The 19,559-nt window shown below is 44.8% G+C and overlaps 1 protein-coding gene across 3 annotated transcripts; it reads right to left on the minus strand.

The window, feature by feature from the left end:
* Positions 1 to 143: 143 nt before the first annotated feature.
* On the minus strand, positions 144 to 19,338 carry lrpap1 (low density lipoprotein receptor-related protein associated protein 1). Of its 3 annotated transcripts, none has more exons than XM_079672222.1 (8): positions 19,026 to 19,315; positions 17,967 to 18,111; positions 7,958 to 8,088; positions 5,191 to 5,311; positions 2,790 to 2,948; positions 1,823 to 1,905; positions 1,212 to 1,388; positions 144 to 447 (listed from the first exon to the last, which is right to left on the minus strand). In XM_079672222.1, exons 1-8 carry the CDS (start codon positions 19,233 to 19,235, stop codon positions 379 to 381), a joined length of 1,095 nt encoding a protein of 364 aa, XP_079528348.1. In that variant the 5' UTR covers positions 19,236 to 19,315; the 3' UTR covers positions 144 to 378. The 3 variants fall into 3 exon arrangements, with proteins under 3 accessions (XP_079528348.1, XP_079528349.1, XP_079528350.1); XM_079672223.1 differs by having other exon boundaries at positions 2,790 to 2,945; positions 19,026 to 19,313; XM_079672224.1 differs by lacking the exons at positions 144 to 447; positions 1,212 to 1,388; positions 1,823 to 1,905; ... (1 more) ...; positions 5,191 to 5,311; positions 7,958 to 8,088 and adding an exon at positions 16,000 to 16,669 and having other exon boundaries at positions 19,026 to 19,338.
* Positions 19,339 to 19,559: the final 221 nt, after the last annotated feature.

The following is a 19,559-nucleotide window of genomic DNA, read 5'->3' on the forward strand; positions in this document are numbered from 1 at the left end:
CAGCTATCAGCATCTGGTTCAGAGTGACTGTCCATACCTCAAAACACCCACACACCATTTTTCTTTCTGGTAGCAACGCCACATTTTCAGCCAGACATTTCTCATAGACCTGTCATTAGTACAAGTAGTAACAGACGAGTATGTCAACTAATTCATCTTTATTTTATGTGACTGATAATCTGACTAGCTTGTCACCCGGATAAATCCAGCTGAATCATACAAAAACTGATATTATGTACAAACATTTCATTCATTCAGTGATTAAAAAGGGAAGAGTGGACGTGTAACACTAAGTAGAAAACACTGATCTGTTTGGACAGTAGATGAAGGGGGAACGCTGTGTGTGGTAGTGGAGGGAATTATTTCAGTTGTTGATCCTCAGAGCTCATTGTGTTCCAGCCCCTCGCGAGAAATCTTGTTGGACAAGTCCTGCATATGTTTCTTCATCTGAAATAAAAACAATGAGAATACAGACGTCACCATGTGACTGCAAGGCACATTCCTGTAGATCTTTACTGGTGATGAGCTTACAAAAACTGCCTTTGCAATGATGAGGATCAGAATTGTGTGTTACTATCTAGAATTTGAGTTATTTTCATAGTAAATAGCGACTCAATTAATATAATGGGAGGCCTTAATTACTTTATTATTCTTTAATGGTATAAAGATAACCTTTATCTTTATGCCATAAAAGATGCAATATTTTACATAAACCATTAGCTGTATTCCAAAAATGAATACCAGGCTGACACATTTAAACATTAGCTGGTATTATAAATAATAACATGACACCATTGTCAATTTGGACCATGTTTGACATTTGGGCATTCTTAGTGTGCTAAAACACAAATGATGCATATGATTTATCTCTAATTAAGATCCATGCTTTACACCAGAAATATAGTACAAGCATTTTTTGATATAATGTGGAAGTATTAACATACTATTTTTTTGTGTGAGGTTTGATTAAAAACTCATACAGTCTTTTGTTTGTTATCAATAGTTGTTGCAACTCAAACAAGAATCGAGAGACTGCTCTTTTACAACAGGAACAATATCCTTTGTCCTGTCTTTTTTGTATCATATATAATTATTATTAGTATTATAGCAGTGTTAATACCTCCGCCATTTTGCAACATTAGTCGATACTTTGCAGGCACACAGATAGCAACTGTTTGATGGCAGAATGTAGAGCTTACAGACAAACGCACCTTGTAACCCATCTCCCTGGTCTTCTCAGCGATGGTGTTGTACTTCTCCTGGTTCCTCTTGATGTGCTCCTTGTCTCCTAGAGACTCCACGTGCTGCAGCTTCTGGTGGGAGAGCTCCAGCTGCTCCTGGTAGTGGCTGTGCTTCTCCACCTTCGTCTCAAAGTGACGCAGCTCCTCCTAAGTGAACGAGGAAAAGCGGGGCGGTGAACACAGAGAGGCGAGTTCAGTTCACCTTCAATTACATGCACAGCTGCACAGGGGAGCCGATATGCATCTCAAGTAGTGAATATAAAAGAACAAAAGTTGAGCTGAATCTTTTCTGTGACATTTTGAAGCCAGAGGTCCTGAAATGACATTTTTAAACTGAATCGTTCACGGCTATTATCTGCTTATGGGACAAAAGGTGAAAGGAGCAGATAGGAGAGTGGAATACTTGGGAATTTGTAATGTCTAATGCATATGGGCTAGCAATGTGTACCCTTTGGGCTTACCATACTTACTAAAGTAGTACTTAGTTACCAAGTGCACTGCAAAAGTTAGATTGTAGCACTCAGGTAAAACAAAAAGTGTTAGTGTGAAACAATTCAGTGCATCAGCACCGAGATATTTACCTTGAGAGAGTCCAGCTCGTTGTCGCTGAGGTTTGCTCTCTTGGCCGCCTCCCACAGTTCAATCACACGGGGCTCCCGAAACTCTGCAGACGACAAACAACCAGAAACAAAGATGAAGAGTTGAACAGTTCAAGAGAGTTTGGAGGCTCACTAATACTTTAAACACACCCGAGAGAGAAGGAGCTTTCTAAAATACAATAACAGAACGAGCTTGGTAGCTTATAGGGGCCCTGTTATTTTCATTTTCAGGTTCATATTAGTATTTAGTGCCTCTACTGTGACATTGCTTACATGCTTTAATGTTCAAAAAGGGGGGAACTTTGATGACCATTTACATGCACAAAAACCTATACAACACACTAAAGGAAAGGGTAAACCACAAAAAGCCCAACAGGGTCCCTGTAATAATTGTCTATATGTATACACAATATAAAGAGGGAAATACCAAACAAGTGATAGTATCCTTTACCTCCCCTCAAAAATGAGTCTACCAACGTTTTTAGAATGAATTTCAAATCAGCAGTCACAGATTTGTAAGATGTGTGAGAGAACCAGAGGGAGACAACTTTTTTGGAAGAGGTGGCAGGAAGTAAGGGGGGGGATTAGAACCAGTGGTAGAGGGAGAAGCACCCTGGAGGGGATTTAAAGGAGAGGAAGTGAACGAGTCAGCAGGTTTACCACCTTCATCTAAACTCTCTAAAAAGCCTGCACAACTGAGACACAAACACATACTGCAGTACACTCAACCACAACACACCAGCAGAATGTGAAAGATAAAACACAACAACAATAAAACATTTAATAAGGGAAGTTAAAATAGCACAAGGACAAGCTTTAGCTAGTTTACACAAGTGGATGGATGAGGCTGATTAAGCTGATGGGATAAACACAGACTAAGATTAATAAAAAGATGACTTGTGTGCGTGCTTGCGTGCGTGCTTGCGTGCGTGCGTGTGGTCTCCCTCACCGCTGTCTGTAGAGAAGCCTTCGCGGCTGATCTTGCGGAGGCGCTCGAAGCCCTGGTTCAGGTCACTCATCTTCTGCTTCAGGTCCGAGTGCTTCTGGTGCAGCACGTGCTCCTTGGTGTCGCCCTCCAGAGCAGAGATCTCATTCTTGTGGATTTCTTCTGAGGCGAACAGACCAAGGAAAAGAGGGGAGAGGAGGTGCAAGGGCAGGTTAGGTTAGTGTGAAATTACAAGCAATTAAGTATGCAGTCCCATAGTATGACACCATCCATTCTGCAGATTTGTTCTCAGGTCTGCATATTAACTGATCCTTAGCCTGGTAATAAACTGCCTGAAATCTAAACATGTGCTCCAAAAACAGAGGTGCCACAAAGATGAAGATGGACATCACAGCTGTTACTATCTGCCTGGTGTGACCTCTTAAAGAGGGACTATTGTTTTTTTGGGGGGGGTTTCCCTTTCCTGTAGTGGGTTTTTGTGCATGTTATGGCACATTTCCACTGCAGAGCCTCTCACGGCTTAGTACAGTATAGTTAGGCCTTGGTAGGCCAGGCTCACTTTATGCTGCGTTTCCATTACAGTTTAGTAGCTGGGGCAGTAACTATAGTAACGCAGTGTAGGCGGAGCCGTGACGTCATCTTCAATGCGAACCACAGAAAAACAACACAGCTGTTAGCTCTTAGCACTCAGAGCTCACAGCTCTTCATATCTGTTCAGAAACTAGACAAAAGTTAAACAAGTACAAACCACATACTGTCTGTGTCATGGCGAATACAGTCGCTGGTTTATTTATGTCTGTATAGGCCGTTGTTGTGAGTGTGGACGGTCGGAGCATATACTGCGTTAGCTTAGCCAATCTCCATTAGAAAACACGCATTTTAAAAGGTTTTTCGCCTGGCGTCTGTCTGCAGACATGTCAAAGCCTTAATTCATGGTTTTTACTATCCGGTATCAGTATATTGTTACTTCGGCATCATTTTGAAACGTGTATTACAATTAAATCACGGTCAAATATGTTCATTTTGTTGTAGTCCCTCACGTCAATTGTTTAGCATATTCAGCCCGGTTGTTGGCCCGGAAGGAACCACGATTTTGGAGGACCAGAAAAACTGTGAAAAAGTATGCGTTAGCCAGAAATAACCCTAGTGGAAATGCAACAAAAAACGGGCCGGGTTTGGCACGGCATGCTTAAACCGTGTTACGCGCTGCAGTGGAAATGCGCCATAAATGGTCTGCAAACTCCAAAATCCCAAAGTTCCCTCCAGAGAGTTTTCTCCCACACACCATCAAATGTTTGAAAATATTAATTTAAGTTGATATAAATAGATAAGAATAAGATTAAAACTTGACAGTTAGGCCACAAGTTGGTGGGGGAGGCTGGATAAGAGCAAGGTCAGAGGAGACGAGGAAAGGAAATTAAAGAGGCATGAACCAAGAAATCCAAAAGAAAAAAAAGAGAAGGAAAGAACGAAATAAAAACATAAAAGTGCCAAAGAAAAACGGAATTTAATAAGTAGGGTTCAGTAGTAGTTATAAAAAGGTGTAAAAGTGTTTACTAATATATATATCACATTTATTTTTCCATGAGAACTTTGAGTAGCCTTTACATTTGATCTTATTATGACAGTGTTTATGAAATAGCTGCTCGTCTCACCTTAATAAAAAGGTGAGGAGATGAAAAGAGGACACAGGTCAACCAGACAACAGTTGCATATAGATCAAAAGACAGAAACAAGACAATACAAAGACTGGGGAAGGCAGTGAAAGTGTGCGTGGGTGGAGGAGGTGGTGTTGTGCAGGTGCATGTGATGGGCTCTATATTTAAATACACCAGACAGGCAGAAAAACACCCCTGGCTTGTGCACAGAGGACAGGCTGTGGAGCGGGAGCAGCAAAGTTCTGACAGGAAGCAGCTGCAGCGCGTCAGGCCCGTCAGAGGAAGACGTGCCTGTCCTCCCCGCGTCTTCCTCAACACAACAGGGCCTATCTGATCCGCTGAAAACTCTGCTTGATGTGTTGTGACAAGCACAGAGCGGTAGGCAGACCTGAGTGCAGCGCCATGCCTTCCACCTGCGGACATGACCACAAGACTGAACGCACAGACGGAGACGAATCAGACTTGGGACTGATTGTTGGATGACTGAGAGCGGAATTGATAAGAGCCAAACCTTTTTTTCCTTGCATACATTTGCTTTGGAAGCTGAACTGAAAGCTAAAATGGTCTCAATTTGCAACCAAATTCTCCATGTTTTAATGAATATGCAAATTAAAACTTACCATAATAATGGCTGAATTTAAAAACATAAAGTGATGAATGGCAAAGAGGAGGACAGGGATTAAGGGCGCTTAAAGAAACAGTGATATAACAAACTGTGACTCAAGGGAGTGATTGACGCAGCTCACCCTCCGTCCTGCTGATGGTGTCCATCAGGATGTTGTACTCGTGCGTCTTGTCCTTGTGGTGCTGGAACTCCCTCTTCAGACTCATCATCTCCTCGCTGGAGAACTTCCCCGAGCTCTTGGCCTGGAGGAGGGAGCGGTCAGAGAGGAGTTAGTGTCAGAGGCAGGGAGTAACGGACATGTAGAGAAAAGGTCTCTGCTAGATGTTTGATAGGGTTTAGATGGCATCAAATACAGCAATATAGAATAAACATATTTGACAATCGTTAAAGTCAATGGACTGTCAGGACACGAGAAAACCACAACACCATTTTACACTTAATATATTGCATATGTCAAACTTTCTTAAAAGCATATTCTCCAAAAAAAGATTTTATGTTTGCATAAAGGGAAACTGGCCGAAACATTTGAATTATACTCCTACATTTAAATTGGTCAGAGATGATTTTGTTCATTTTTTAATGGCCTGTAAAACATAAGCATAGCGTTTCCATATGGCTGTCCTCAAATCTGTACGTCCATCCAACTTCTTTTTATTGAATACTATAATATGATTTGTTATGTATTACATACTATACTACAAGTTATTTTCCACATTCTTAGGTTTGACCGCTGCCTGGTAGCTAATGTAGTATTTTAAATGTGTTGTTGGTTTCTTCGTTATTAAAATATGCATTATCCTTGCAAAAGCCTAAACAGCCAATAAAAAAGGAGGATAATGATGTTTGTCGTGTGTGTGTGTAGACTGAGGGCGTGCACACCGCCGTCCAGGGCACTGAATGCAGCGATGGAGGTATAATAGAGGCACAATGCCAGGTTTATATGTTTTTAGAAGCTACATTCTATTTAATAACTTCTTTATGGGCATACTCATGAGCTAATTTGTTTTTATGAACTATCGCTGTAATATATAATGTACTAACTGCACATTTTGTTGGTGTAGGGACAATATAAGCAAATAATGGGTGCAAGTTTCAGCAAATTATGAAGGCATATTTTGTTGTCACCCTCTTCGTGGCATTTTAATCGACAATTGACTTTGGGTACCGAGACTTCAAGTGCCCAGGAGGCTAGGGAGAAAATCCACAGGTAGGCACATGCTTGACATTGTAAAGTACTCCTAACTGAACGGGAAGAGAATAAAGGACTCGGGCGTAAAGACTGAACTGCTGCAGATAGTTTACTTCCCCAGGAGAACAAACAAATAAATGGTCTTAGCTGCTGTGTCTCTTAATTACTCGCACTGAATGGGTGATGGGTGAGAGGCGACTGACACTCTTTGTTCCTCTCCCACTCGATGTGTGTGTGTGCGCGCGCATGCGTGCGTGCGTGCGTGCGTGCGTGTTAGCACAAATACAGTATATATGTGTCATGTGTGAGAGAGATGAAGAGTGGCCACCCTGCACCGTTTGGTGAAGCAGTTTCTGTATCCTAGATGTATGCTTCACTACGGGCTAACAATAGATATAATTAGCTGTTACGTAACCATGTTTGGCAAAAATGTCAAATTGACGAACTCATTACAATTGTCATGAAGTCAATGTCACTGTGACCTTCACACAAACGTATCATGGGGGGAAATGATGAACTGATGACATTTCGAACTGACTGGTAGGCACACAACTACAAAGAAGTAGAAATATTTGTTGAACAATTGGTCTAAAAACTAAAAGGTTGTCACAAAAGATTGCCTCTGCTCTGGTGGATATAGAGTTGCTGCAGTGGAGACGCTGCGCACAGCTGATAACTGGAACACAAACCACCAAATAAAAAAATAAACATTAATTGACTCCACTCCGCAGAGATCCCCCGATACCTTCTTACAGCTGCTCATCAAGGGGGGGTCTCCTGTCCTCGGCACAAACACACTGCCTGAGGAAGGTTATGTGTATTTTTGTTGTCATTAACCTTTTTTCCGACCACTTATTTATTTATTTTGGTGACGATCCGACCTCCATGCTGCTTCTTAGGTTCAAACTGCATCCACCAAACAATATGATTTATCTCCACCTCCCAAAAATAATCAAAATCTGACACGGTGTGAGATGTTTTTTTTTAGCTGTTCTGTCGTCATTTCCTGCGATCTTCTCCATGCAGTCAGTCAAAATGAATGAATGAAAGGGCGTTACTTTGACTATTTATAGGCAAATATGGGCGTCACGTGAAGCCCGCAAAAGCTGCGCCGCATTTCGAGTTGATTGTGATTTATAAAGGGAAACCGGCGTAGGAAGTGCCATACGCATTGTTTTATAAATCGGAACATTTAGAAACATTTCTGTACCTATTTTTTTGCTTTGTACTACGTAAGCAACCTTCCCACGTGAATCCTACGCAAGGCGTTATAAATGAGGCCCCTGGTCCTTAAGGAACTTCACACTACAAACACGTAATAAGGGGAATTCTTATTAAGCTGCAGTACACCAGCACAGTTCTCCATTTTCTTTTTCTAACTAGCTGCCTATGCCTGTCACATAGCTGCCATATTACAAGATTTTGAAATCTGAAGAGTGCAGTTACTTTGCAATTGTAAGAGTTGACCTTCTAGTGCTGCTGTGTGAGTGCCCTGTTAAGAATTCAGTTTATTGTTGAATAGAGGTAACATTATTTTGGAGCTGATTCGAGGGGCATGTCTTAATTTAATCTGTTTCATATTTCTATTTACTAGCAGAAACATGAAGTAAAGAGCCTCACAATGCCACAACAAAAAATGCATCATCCCCAAAACATAATTGAACATTTCTCTTCCTCCTCCCTCTGCACACATACGCACCTTGTTCCAGAGTTTGTCCAACCTGGGATCTTCAAATGTGTCTCCCTCTTTGATGTCGTGGTCCTTCAGGTGGTTGCTCTCCAGTGATCGAGTGTCTCTTTTGCCATCCATTCCATACTTGGCCAGAATCACTAAACAACACAACACAGAGATTTAACAAAGACATGCTTTTATTAATGAGCCTGATCATGTGAGCCTGTTTGGAGTTACAATTCAGGCTGTCATGACGGGAAACTGTTAAGTAAGATAAGATAAGTGACTTTAAGTGACTCATCACTTAAAGAAAGACTCTGAAACATTTATCATCAAAAACGACCTGGAGGCCCACAACCATTGACAGCCACTCATTCATTTAAAAGTCACCAAGTATTTTTTTTAAAGAACCGCAAGGGGAGTCGTATCTTTAATGAAGCAACTGCTGAAAATAAACGGAGAGAAACAGGATGGCAATCTAGCTGGAGCTTATGAAAACAAACCAACTTCACTTTGTTCTTGACATAAGTAGCACAGGGGAGGTTGTTTTATCCATGGGTTTTGTAGTGCTGCTCTAAACCTGAAAAGGGTTGATGATGAGAACTGAAACAAAGGGAAAACACTCATTTACCCTCCCGCTTACAAACTCAACAGAACTCCGTACTCAACCCCAAAACTTTGAATGAAGCCTGAATAAAATAGGAAAAACAAAAGAAGACAAAATATGATTTGAAATTCATTCTAAAAACATTGGTAGACTTATTTTTGAGGGGAGGTAAAGGATACTATCACTTGTTTGGTATTTCCGTAGCCAATCAGTTTAATATTGTCAGTTAAGTGCAATATAAAAGCAGTTTTGTCCTCTAAATATTTCCGGCCGCTTCACAACAATACAGATTTGGACTTTGCTCTGAAGAAGCTCTGCCCTCATTATTCTGCTCTGGTAATCAGTTTTTGCGACCTCCGATTCAGCACCATCTCAACCATGACTGTCACTTATTAACTACTTGTACTTCATTGGATCCTCTCCAGAGGCAGGGGCTCGTTTAAAATCCTCATAAACAGGATGCACAAACCTGTAGACCAGGGCTATTCAACTACACATTCAGTTGGGCCAGATTTTATAACTACAAAATTCAGCTGGGCCAGATATTCAGCGGCCTGTAAAAAGCGGGTAGTGACAGATTTTAAACCAACACATATTACTGCGATGAAAAACATGCAATTTTTATTCATTGTTCATCTAACAAAGGTACGTCAAAAAGTGCATAAAAACACAACAAATTAGCATTAATTTAACAGAATCTGAAAAAAAGTGCACAGTTGTAGGGTTAGGGTTAGGGTTAGGGTTAGTTGCATTTGTTTGCTTTAGAAGTCAAATATTCAGGTTATTTTTTTTTGAACCAGGCACATCACAAAGTGCATTTAATGAATACAATAATAGCAGTCTTAATAAATGTCCTCACATACAAAAAAAACAGCTAAAGAGCTCCAATGCAACACAAAGAGGTAGTACTGTAGCAATATTTTTTCACTTTTCAAGTAACAACAACAAAATCATACGTTTTGGTCACATTTGACCCAGACACATTACAAAGTGCATTTAAATGAATACAGAAAGAACTGTCAAACCCTTCAGTGCACAAACCCATAACAAGGGATACGGGTAACTATATGAATGAATACTACACTACACGTCTACTATAGTAAATAGGTGCTTACTATCACCTCATTTGTGATTTGTCATCGCTGACTTTCTCAATGGGAGAAGGGACATTTTTTGTTTTGAACAAGAGCAGTGATTTTTGGCTCATAGGATGTCAATGCAATCCTAAGACATTGGTGAAGAGTGCTGTCAGTCAGGGAGCAGCGAGTGCTACTTTTGATTGAGTTCATGTGTGAAAAGCTTGATTCACATGTGTATGTTGATCCAAACATACTGAGCACACAGATCGCTACTTTCTGAACGTTAGGGAACTGCTGTTTTTTGACATCACTCCAAAACTTCGCTGGCCCGTTAGTGCGCTGCATGTCGATAAGTTCCAGTGTATATTTCCCCTTGTGCAGGGGACCACTTCCTTTGCTCTGGTTGATACGTCCCCCTCTATTGCAACAGTGAAGGGGTCTCTGGCAAAGCCCATCATCACCTCTGTGGGCAGAGCAAGTCCATTCAATCGACCGGCAAAGTTCTCTTTCAACCTCGCAATGAAATCTGTCATCACATCCCTGATTTGTGCCGGAGATGTGATGTGTTTGGGGAGCGTCGGAAAATGCAGCATCCGACCCGTGCTCAAGTCGGTCGCGAAAAGGTCCAGCTTGACTTGGATCTGCTCCACAAGATCAATGACTGTTTTGTCTCTGTTTACGCTTCAGAGTTGAGAGAGACATGTTTTAGAGTCGCTATCATAGGACCACCGTTACTAGCACCACTAGATGCACTTTCAAAAAAACGTGCTGCGTTGTGGTTTGGTGGTTTCTATGCAACGCGGAGTGTTGCGTTCATGGTCTGTACTAGTGTAGGAATTTGGCTACGGGAGGCTGGGCCACTCGGGAGTTGCTTCTGGGCCGCATCTGGCCCGCGGGCCGCCAGTTGACTAGGCCTGCTGTAGACAATCTGTGCACTACTGGCAAGCTTGTATACATTGGATTTTATGAGGCTATCGACCCGAGTGTAAACAATAAAACAAGCATCCCGGACTAGCTTAATGCCAGTTGTCAGAGTCTGTCTCTAGTGAAAGAGAACCAAGGAGCAGCGTTAGGAAAATAAAAATATGGAGAGACAGAACGCGCAATTAGAGCGACTCTAGAAGGTTGAAGGGTCATATTTAACTACAGAGGAGCAGGGGGCGACCCTGCTGCTGCCTGGAGCCGGAGGGTCACTCCTCCACCTGACTGACTCAGGAGGAGAGGGACGATGCTTGGTGCTTTACCCGCTTCATTCCCAATTGAACATTTCTATCAAATGAGCTCCCGCAGGATCATTAGGCTAGGGTTGCATGATTTGGAAAGAATAACTAATAGCAAATATTCTTGAATATTGTAACTGCAATTGCCATATGATTTGAAGAGGATCATTTTTGAAACGTTATTTAAGTTATCATTAAACATATATATTAAAATGATCAAGGTGTTTTGTTTTTTTAAGAAGCTCTATAACAAAAAAAGGTTAATATGAAGTCTGAAGTATACTTTGGGGAATTCCCTAGAGCCCCAATCGTTATTCATAAGGACAGAAATTGTATTTTTGTGATTACCAAATATTGCTTTTAATGCAATTTGGATATTGCACTAGTCCGTTTTGCAATTAACTAGGTAACTTTAGAGCAGGGGTGTCCAAACTATGGCTTGGGGCCAAATGCCTCCCGTTGTCCATTTTTAATTAGCCCACAGCACATTCTAAAAGTATAATGGCATATGGCCCACACATATAACTCGTACATCTTATATTGTACTTCTTAAATATATAAAAACATATATTACACAGTAGCATGCATGTATTCATTGAACCAATTTTTTAAATAAATTCAGTGATTAAAGTTGAAAACTATAGGTTACTTACGTAACCCCAGTTCTCAGAGTAACATGAAGTGAGATGTCTCACTATGGGATGCGCCTCATCGCGGAGCAAACAGAAGCATCAATCTCATTACGCCAATCCTGATTGGCTGGTGATCTTGACGTCAGCGTCAGGGAATCCACCCCCTATAAGTGGCTTGCGCTACGCCGCATGCGTCATTCAAAATAAGCACCTCTTCTCGCTTCACCATAGCAAGGAGGGCCGTCTGGTGAGACATCTCACTTCATGTTACTCTGAGAACTGGGGTTACGTAAGTAACCTATAGTTCTCATTCATAACACTCCGTTCGATGTCTCACTATGGGATATTGTAGCTCCCGTATTGCCAGACGAGCTTATCTCGAAAGTCACCAAGACCAACCAGAACTTAACAGTTAGAGCTCTAACTCAGCAGGGGGCCCAGCACTGCATGGGCCACACTGGGAGCAGAGACGTCTAATCTGTAAAAGCGGACAAAAGTGAGCGGCGAGGACCAGCTCGCTGCTGCACAAATGTCTTGGATGGAAACACCCCTGAACAAAGCCCAGGATGTAGCCAGACCACGAGTCGAATGAGCACGCAAACCCGAAGGTGCCTGCAGACCCTGACTCGTGTAAGCCAAAGCAATTGCCTCCACAATCCAGTGAGAGAGCCGTTGCCTAGTAACAGGCTTGCCCTTCTGAGGGTTAGCCCAGGACACAAAGAGTTGGTCATTATGACGAAACTCTTTTGATCTGTCCATATAAGTGCGTAAAGCACGGACTGGACATAGCAAATTCGGCTGCTGTTCCCCGGAGGGACACAGCGGCGGAGGAAATGCCTCAATGTCAATGGGGGTACATGAACCAACCACCTTAGGTATAAAGGCAGGGTTGGGCTTCAGCAACATTCTCGTTAACCGTCGGGCGAACTGAGTGCATGAAGGATGTACAGATAGCGCATGAATGTCACTGACTCGCTTGGCGGATGCCAGGGCCAGTAACAGCACTGTCTTGAGTGACAGGTGCTTCATGTCAGCTTCTTCCAGCGGTTCAAATGGAGGTCGAGTGAGCCCATCTAAAACCACTGTCAAGTCCCATAAGGGCACCAGTGACCTGGAAACAGGAAGGAGCCTGCGAGCTCCCTTCATAAAACGGCAGGCCAGAGGATGCTGGCCGGCCGTCTTACCCTCAAAACCCACATGGCATGCAGCAATAGCAACCAGGTAGACTTTGATCGTGGAGAAAGCTCTGTGTTTATCAATTAGGTCCTGTAGAAATGATAAAATCACTCCCACAGCGCATTGAAAAGAGGTGTGCCCTTTTTGAAGGCACCACTCCTTAAACACCCTCCACTTACAGTCATAAAGAGACCTAGTGGAGGAAGCTCTTGCACTCTGAATAGTGTTCATCACCTTCTGCGGGAGACCCACTGCATTCAGATTATACCACTCACGGGCCAGGCCCATAGGGCCATGCGCTCCGGATTTGGGTGAAAGATCGTCCCCCCCGCCTGAGACAGTATGTCTCTGCGTAGGGGGAGCTGCCACGGCTGACCGCACAGCAGCTGATATATCTCCGCCAGCCAGTACCTTACAGGCCAGTGCGGAGCTATCAGGATCATTGTGTGTCGCCGTTCCCTCACTCTAGCCAGAATTGGGGGTATCAGCGCCAGGGGTGGAAACGCGTACAGGAGGACCGGAGGCCAAATGTGCGCGAGCGCGTCCACGCCTAATGGTGCGTTTTGATCGCGCATTGAAAAGAAAAGCTGACAGTGAGCATTTTCTTTTGATGCGAACAGATCTACCGCGGCTCGGCCGTAACGCACCCACAGCTGGCTCACAACCATTGGATGTAGAGTCCAGTCTGCATATAGTGGTACGCTTCTGGACAGCAGATCTGCCCCGAGGTTCATCACACCCGGTACGTGCGTCGCTCTCAGAGAGAGGAGACTGCCGCAGCTCCACAAGATCAGTTTGCGTGCCAGCATGTGTAACTGGAGAGAGCGCAAACCTCCTTGTCGGTTTATATACGATATTGTGGTCGTATTTTCCGTCCTCACGAGGACATGGTGTCCTCTGAGAAAAGGCAGAAAGCGTTTTAGGGTGAGGAACACCGCTAAAAGCTCCAGGTAATTTATGTGCGACCGCTGGAGGTCTCTGCTCGAGAGACCCCTCACCGGACGACCTTCGTAAATACCTCCCCAGCCTGTAAGACATGCGTCTGTGGTGACCACCTTCCGTGAAAGGACAGCACCCATAGGCACGCCCCGTACCAGAAAAGTCAGATACAGCCAGTGGCGCAGTGCCATTACGCATTTCACAGTAACCATCACTCTCTGCGCGCCATGACGCGCGGGGTTTAGTTTTAAAGCGGCTACCCAGCGCTGAAACTCCCTCATGTGTAACCGTCCCAGTCGTACGACCAGGATGGCTGACGCCATGAGCCCCAGTAACCGCAGGCATGATCTGAAAAGAACATGTTTGCGCAGCTGGAAATGAGCGAGCAAGCTCTGAAAGCTTTCACTCTTTCCGCTGACAGGCAAAGTAAAGGGCACCGAGTTCAGGTGTAAACCCAGGAAGAGTACAGTCTGTGCCGGGCACAACATGCTCTTTTCTGTGTTTATTATGAAACCCAGGTTGAGCAGGTGCTTTACGAGGACATTTGTCTGCGTAATAGCCTCCTGTTCCGACTGTGCGAGAAGCAGCCAGTCGTCTAGGTAGGTTGCCAGGCGAATACCCTGTTGTCTTAACGGGGCTATCGCGGCTTCCGTACATCGTACAAACACTCTTGGACTGAGAGACAGACCGAAGGGAAGTACTCTGTATTCGTAACAGATCCCCTGAAATGCGAACCTCAGATATTTCCTGGGTGGATAATATACTGGGATGTGGAAATACGCATCTTTCAGGTCGACTGATGTACACCAGTCGTTTTGTCGCACGAGACGCAGCAGAGATGTGTGAGTGAGCATTCTGAATTTGTATCTTTTTAGATACGCGTTCAGAGCCCTCAAATCTAGTATTGGCCGAATTCCGTTCCCTCCCCGTTTGGGAACGAGGAAATACTTGGAAGAAAAACCGCTCTGACTCCGCTCGGCGGGTATTATAGATATAGCCTTCTTTTCTAGAAGTGAGAGGATCTCTCTTTCTAGAATGTGGGCTGACTCCCCTCGGGCCTGTGAATACAGAACGCCCGAGAAACGAGGGGGGGTGACAGCAAATTGGAGTCTGTAGCCCCGTGTAACTGTCTTGAACACCCAAGCAGACGTTGTGAGCATCTTCCGCTGTTCGCTCCTTAGAGCCAGCGGAGATGTCACGTCTTTTGCCCTCTGAGTCTCTACTTGTTGTGTTATGGGGCCCTCTAGTGTCTGAACACGGTGGTACCCCGATTTGACAGTCCCCACCGACACTGCGCATGCGCGTGACGGAGGTGCCTTCACAACCCCAGCCGGCACTGCGCCTGCACGTGACGGTGGTAGCCTCACAGCCCCAGTCGTCACTGCGCATGCGCGTGGCGGCGGTGCCTTCACAGACCCGTTCATTGTCCGCCTTTTGAGAGAGGCTGTAGCTGCTCTCAAAAGGGGAACAAATGGCGGGCTGTTTATTGGTTTTATTGTTTTCATTGTTTTCTCTTTCATTTTTCTGAGCTGCGCCCTCAGCCTGAGGCCTGGATGCGTCAGCGGAAAATGCTTTATCTGAGAAAACAGAACAATATTGTGACATGTGTTTTGGTGCACTTGAGGATGGCGTTGAGGCATCTCTCGAGGCAGCGGGAACACATCTGGAGCTGGGGAACCTTCCAGCTCCGTCACTGAGGGAAGAAGAGGAGGCTGTCAGGCCGCCAGCTTCTTCTTCCTCGACTGCTGGCCGAAATTCCGGGTTGGCTGCGCCTGGGCTGCAGCCGGAACCGGAGATTTTCTGGGCCAACTCGCCCTCGTCTCCTGCCTGGGCTGGGGACTCGGGGTGGGCCGTAACCTCTGCTGTTTCGGTACTTTAAACCGAGCAGCTGAGGTAGCTTGGGCGAAGGACTGCCGCTGTGAAGGCAGCGGCTGGACCCTTCGAGGAAGACAGCAGCGAGGAAACGTTCAAAGCCCTGGCAGACAATGCTTCGGCTCTGTAGGACCGTTCAGTCATGGTTGACTGGAACCGGTCCGCCTTTGCCGGCAGCGTGGGGTTCCTGCTCGGTGTAGTCGCCATCCTCGGGAGGAGGTGAGCTGCCACCAGCGGTTCCATCGGCGGTATGCGGAGCAGGCCGAGCCTCTCCATACCGTCGCAGTCTAGGGAGGAGGCACCCTGGATTGGGGCCTTGTTGCTGAAGGGCCGGTCTCTCTACGAGACCGACACCTCATCCAACATCTCCGGGAAGACCGGCAGGAGTTGCCTCTTTGTCCTCGTTGCTTGGGGCCAATTTTTCCCCTCGTAACAGGACCTGGAGGTCTCCTTGGCCATTTCGGGCCATGGGATGTCTAGTCTGGCTGCGGCACGCTGACACACGGCCTGCAGGTCCATACTCAGACAGGGCGAAGCTGGTGTGCTATCGCCCGGGAGAGCAGCCATCGCTCCCGGCGTTGCAGCCTGAGCCGATGACATGAAGACGTTGTCTTCCTGCTCATCAGAGTCGGACAGGAGGAATCCAGAGGTTTCATCCTCTTCGTCCTCCGTATAGTCCTACTCCAGGACATCTTCTGCGGGCGAGACCATGGTGAGGTCCAGCCGGGGGCCCCAGCTTGGTATAGCGTGGGGCCCCGCCCGCACGTCCCTCGCTGCCACCGAGTCCCAGCCTGACACGGCGCGGGACTCCGGTTCTGCAGCTGCCACTAATGATGAGCCCCAGACCGACACAGTGCGGGGCTCCATCTCTGTGGCGGACGCCCCCGTGTCCTGATTTCCGTCCGGTAAATCAGAGGACATGAGGGGGTCCTGACCCGACAAGCTAGCTTGGCGAGCTAACCGTCGGCGGAGGCTCTTCACGGTGAAACGGGCACAATGCCCGCATGAGCCGGGGTTGTCGATAGCCTCCTGGGCATGTTGCAGCCCGAGGCAGGACGAGCACACCTGGTGTGCGTCTGTGTCCGAAATCTCCAACCCGCAGCCGCAGAGCCGAGCCTCCGATTCCCTGGCTCCTCTGGTGTGAGGGAGAGACGTGTCCATCTTGTCCACCATTATGGCGACGTGGGAAGGACGCGCTCGTAGCAGGTGCGTTGCTGAGAAAAGAGAATCACAACCTGTCGTTAATCCGGAGAAAAAGCGACGGTGTAGATTTTATTCTCAAAGAATATTAACTGGTGTGTTAATACCTTTTTTATCTTCTACTCCTCTGGTGTGAGAGAGAAAAAGAAAAAACGTCCTCGCTACCGTGGTGTCGGTAGTGAGGGAAGACAAACTAGCAACACGTGTGTTGCTAGCTTGAAAAAATCAAAACCTTACCTTTATTTCCGAAGAAAAAACGGCGAGGTCGATTTGCAATACTAACTGGTGTGTTAGTATTAACAGTCTTCTTGCAGAAGTATATATAGAAGTAGCCGGCGAGCGCCCGTCGACCGAAGTTAGCTTGGATAGCTTGGTTTAGTCTGTGGACTGTTAAGCTAGCCCGGCTACCAATATAGAGATGTGCTCTGAAGCGAGAAGAGGTGTTTGAATGACGCATGCGGCGTAGCGCAAGCCACTTATAGGGGGTGGATTCCCTGACGCTGACGTCAAGATCACCAGCCAATCAGGATTGGCGTAATGAGATTGATGCTTCTGTTTGCTCCGCGATGAGGCGCATCCCATAGTGAGACATCGAACGGAGTGTTATGAATGAGAACATTTTCTAACAAATCTTAGTGGAGAAAAAAAAGCCCAATACCAGGATAAAATAAATAATTCCAGGAGCTTTGCAATCAAATGTATATATCAATGTTTCATACATACTCTATCTATACATGCTGAATATATATGCTCCAGTTTCAGAAGGAGCTCTTGTAAAGAGGCCTTGCCAACAGCCTAACTTTGACAGGGATGAGGAATTATAGTTCTTCTTTTTTGCTGATGCAGCAGCACCAAAGTAATACATTATCTATACTGTCAGCCAAAGGGCAGAGTTGATTACACAAACTACACTAACAAACTCTGTATTCCTTGTTATGCCGTTTTGTCCCATTATTATTTACCCTTTAACTTGAAATGCCAACCAAAAAAAAAAAGAAGACCTTTATGATTAACTATCCTGTTGTTGAAGATTCACCATTTTTGTGCTTTGACTAAAATAAAACTCACCTCAATCTGCTGAAAAATGTGATCTTTTTAGGCGAGTGGCTTTGTATGTAAACCACAACACTAATGAGGTTTCACACAAGAGCGAATATCCACTGTCTTAACCTTTTCTATGTTTGGAAGAGCACAGACGGACTGGAGCCTTTTGATACAATGAGATATGATTAATACTGCATATTTTTAAGGTAGGCATTAGTATTACTTTCTCAGTAATGAAATGCTTTTTACTTCAATGAGCTGTCTCACCATTAAAGTTACGTCGGAGCTGGGCCTCTTTCTCTCCGTTTTCATCCAGCCCCTCCACCTTCAGCTTCTTCCACTGCAACTCATCTTTCTCCTGGATCTTCAGATCACTGTGCAGCTCGGACTGCCGCACGGGGGAGAGCTGCATCTGTCATGAACAAAAGGAGAATAAGAGACGACAACATCAACTTTGGTAAGACAAAAGTGGAAAACTAATTTGACAGTGAAGGGTAAGGAAGGAAGAAAACCAGACAGTGATTTCTCAAAGTATGAAATTGGTCTTACCATTTTAAGAAAAGGCTCTCTCTTAAAAAAAAAATCACACTCACTCAGTTTGTTATAGTCATTATTACTTTAAATAGCATACTACAGTCTTCTTTTGTGAACCACTAAATGGGTGACAAGGAGGGCACATAATTGACTCTTTTAATTCTGTAAACACACACACACACACACACACACACACACACACACACACACACACACACACACACACACACACACACACACACACACACACACACACACACACACACACACACACACACACACACACACACACACACACACACACACACACACACACACACACACACACACACACACACACACACACACACACCTTGATTCCCCCTCCTCCAAGGATTTAAAGTTTTTTAATTTGCACAACAGTTCCAGCTTAGTTTCTGGTTATGAGAATCTTAATCCCAGGCTTTTTTTCAACAATGCAACATTTCGTAAGCTTAAGACATAAAAGGACATCACATTGTGGTTTGAATTCCTAACTTCCACCACAACAAACAAAGACATAGTCCATAATGTGCACTTGAGCCTCTGCATTTCTGGAAAGTAAAAGTGCATCTCACTGTCTTATTAAAACGTAATGCTATATCTTCATTAAGTCAACTACTATTACAACTGTACTATAGAGAAGACGGGCAGTAGCCAGCGTTAGCTAGGTTACTCTGTTAACTCACTGACAGCTAAACGTGCTGCTACTGTCAGCAGTTTGCTACAGCTTCACATTAACAGTACAGATAATAGTATCTGAAATATACGTACCCTGTTAGCCTTGTTCCACACCTGGTCCAATTTAGCTATCCTAAATTCCAGCTTCTGCCCATCACTAGACTTGGGCTCGTTCACGTCGCGTGAGTATTTCCCGGCCATTACACCTACTCCGAAGCACAGAGCAACAACTAAACATGTCAGCTTCATTTTTTTAAATAACAAGCAAACGGTAGAATATGAAATACTAGCCAGACAACACATTAGTCGAACAAATATTACTGTTGTTGTGGCTCACTGGAGTACCACAAGTCATGTGCTCAAAATGGGAGGGCACTTCCTCAAGCCGTGCATTCTGGGATACGTAGTTTCTTCTCTCAGACCATGTGTGATCAGTAAGGAGGAGGCAACCTTATTTGAACTACAATTCCTGAAATGCCACTGTGCAGTGTTAACTGGCAACTAAAGGTTGCAAAAACTCTAAGCAAATAGAAAGCCTCCACGCGTTTCACGTGACTGGGCTGGATGCTGGTCACATCAATCGGCTTGTTTGAGACAAGCGAGACCTGCGCAATTTCGATCAACATT

The sequence above is a fragment of the Notothenia rossii genome (assembly GCF_949606895.1).
Source record: "Notothenia rossii genome assembly, chromosome: 1".
Classification (NCBI taxonomy): domain Eukaryota; kingdom Metazoa; phylum Chordata; class Actinopteri; order Perciformes; family Nototheniidae; genus Notothenia; species Notothenia rossii.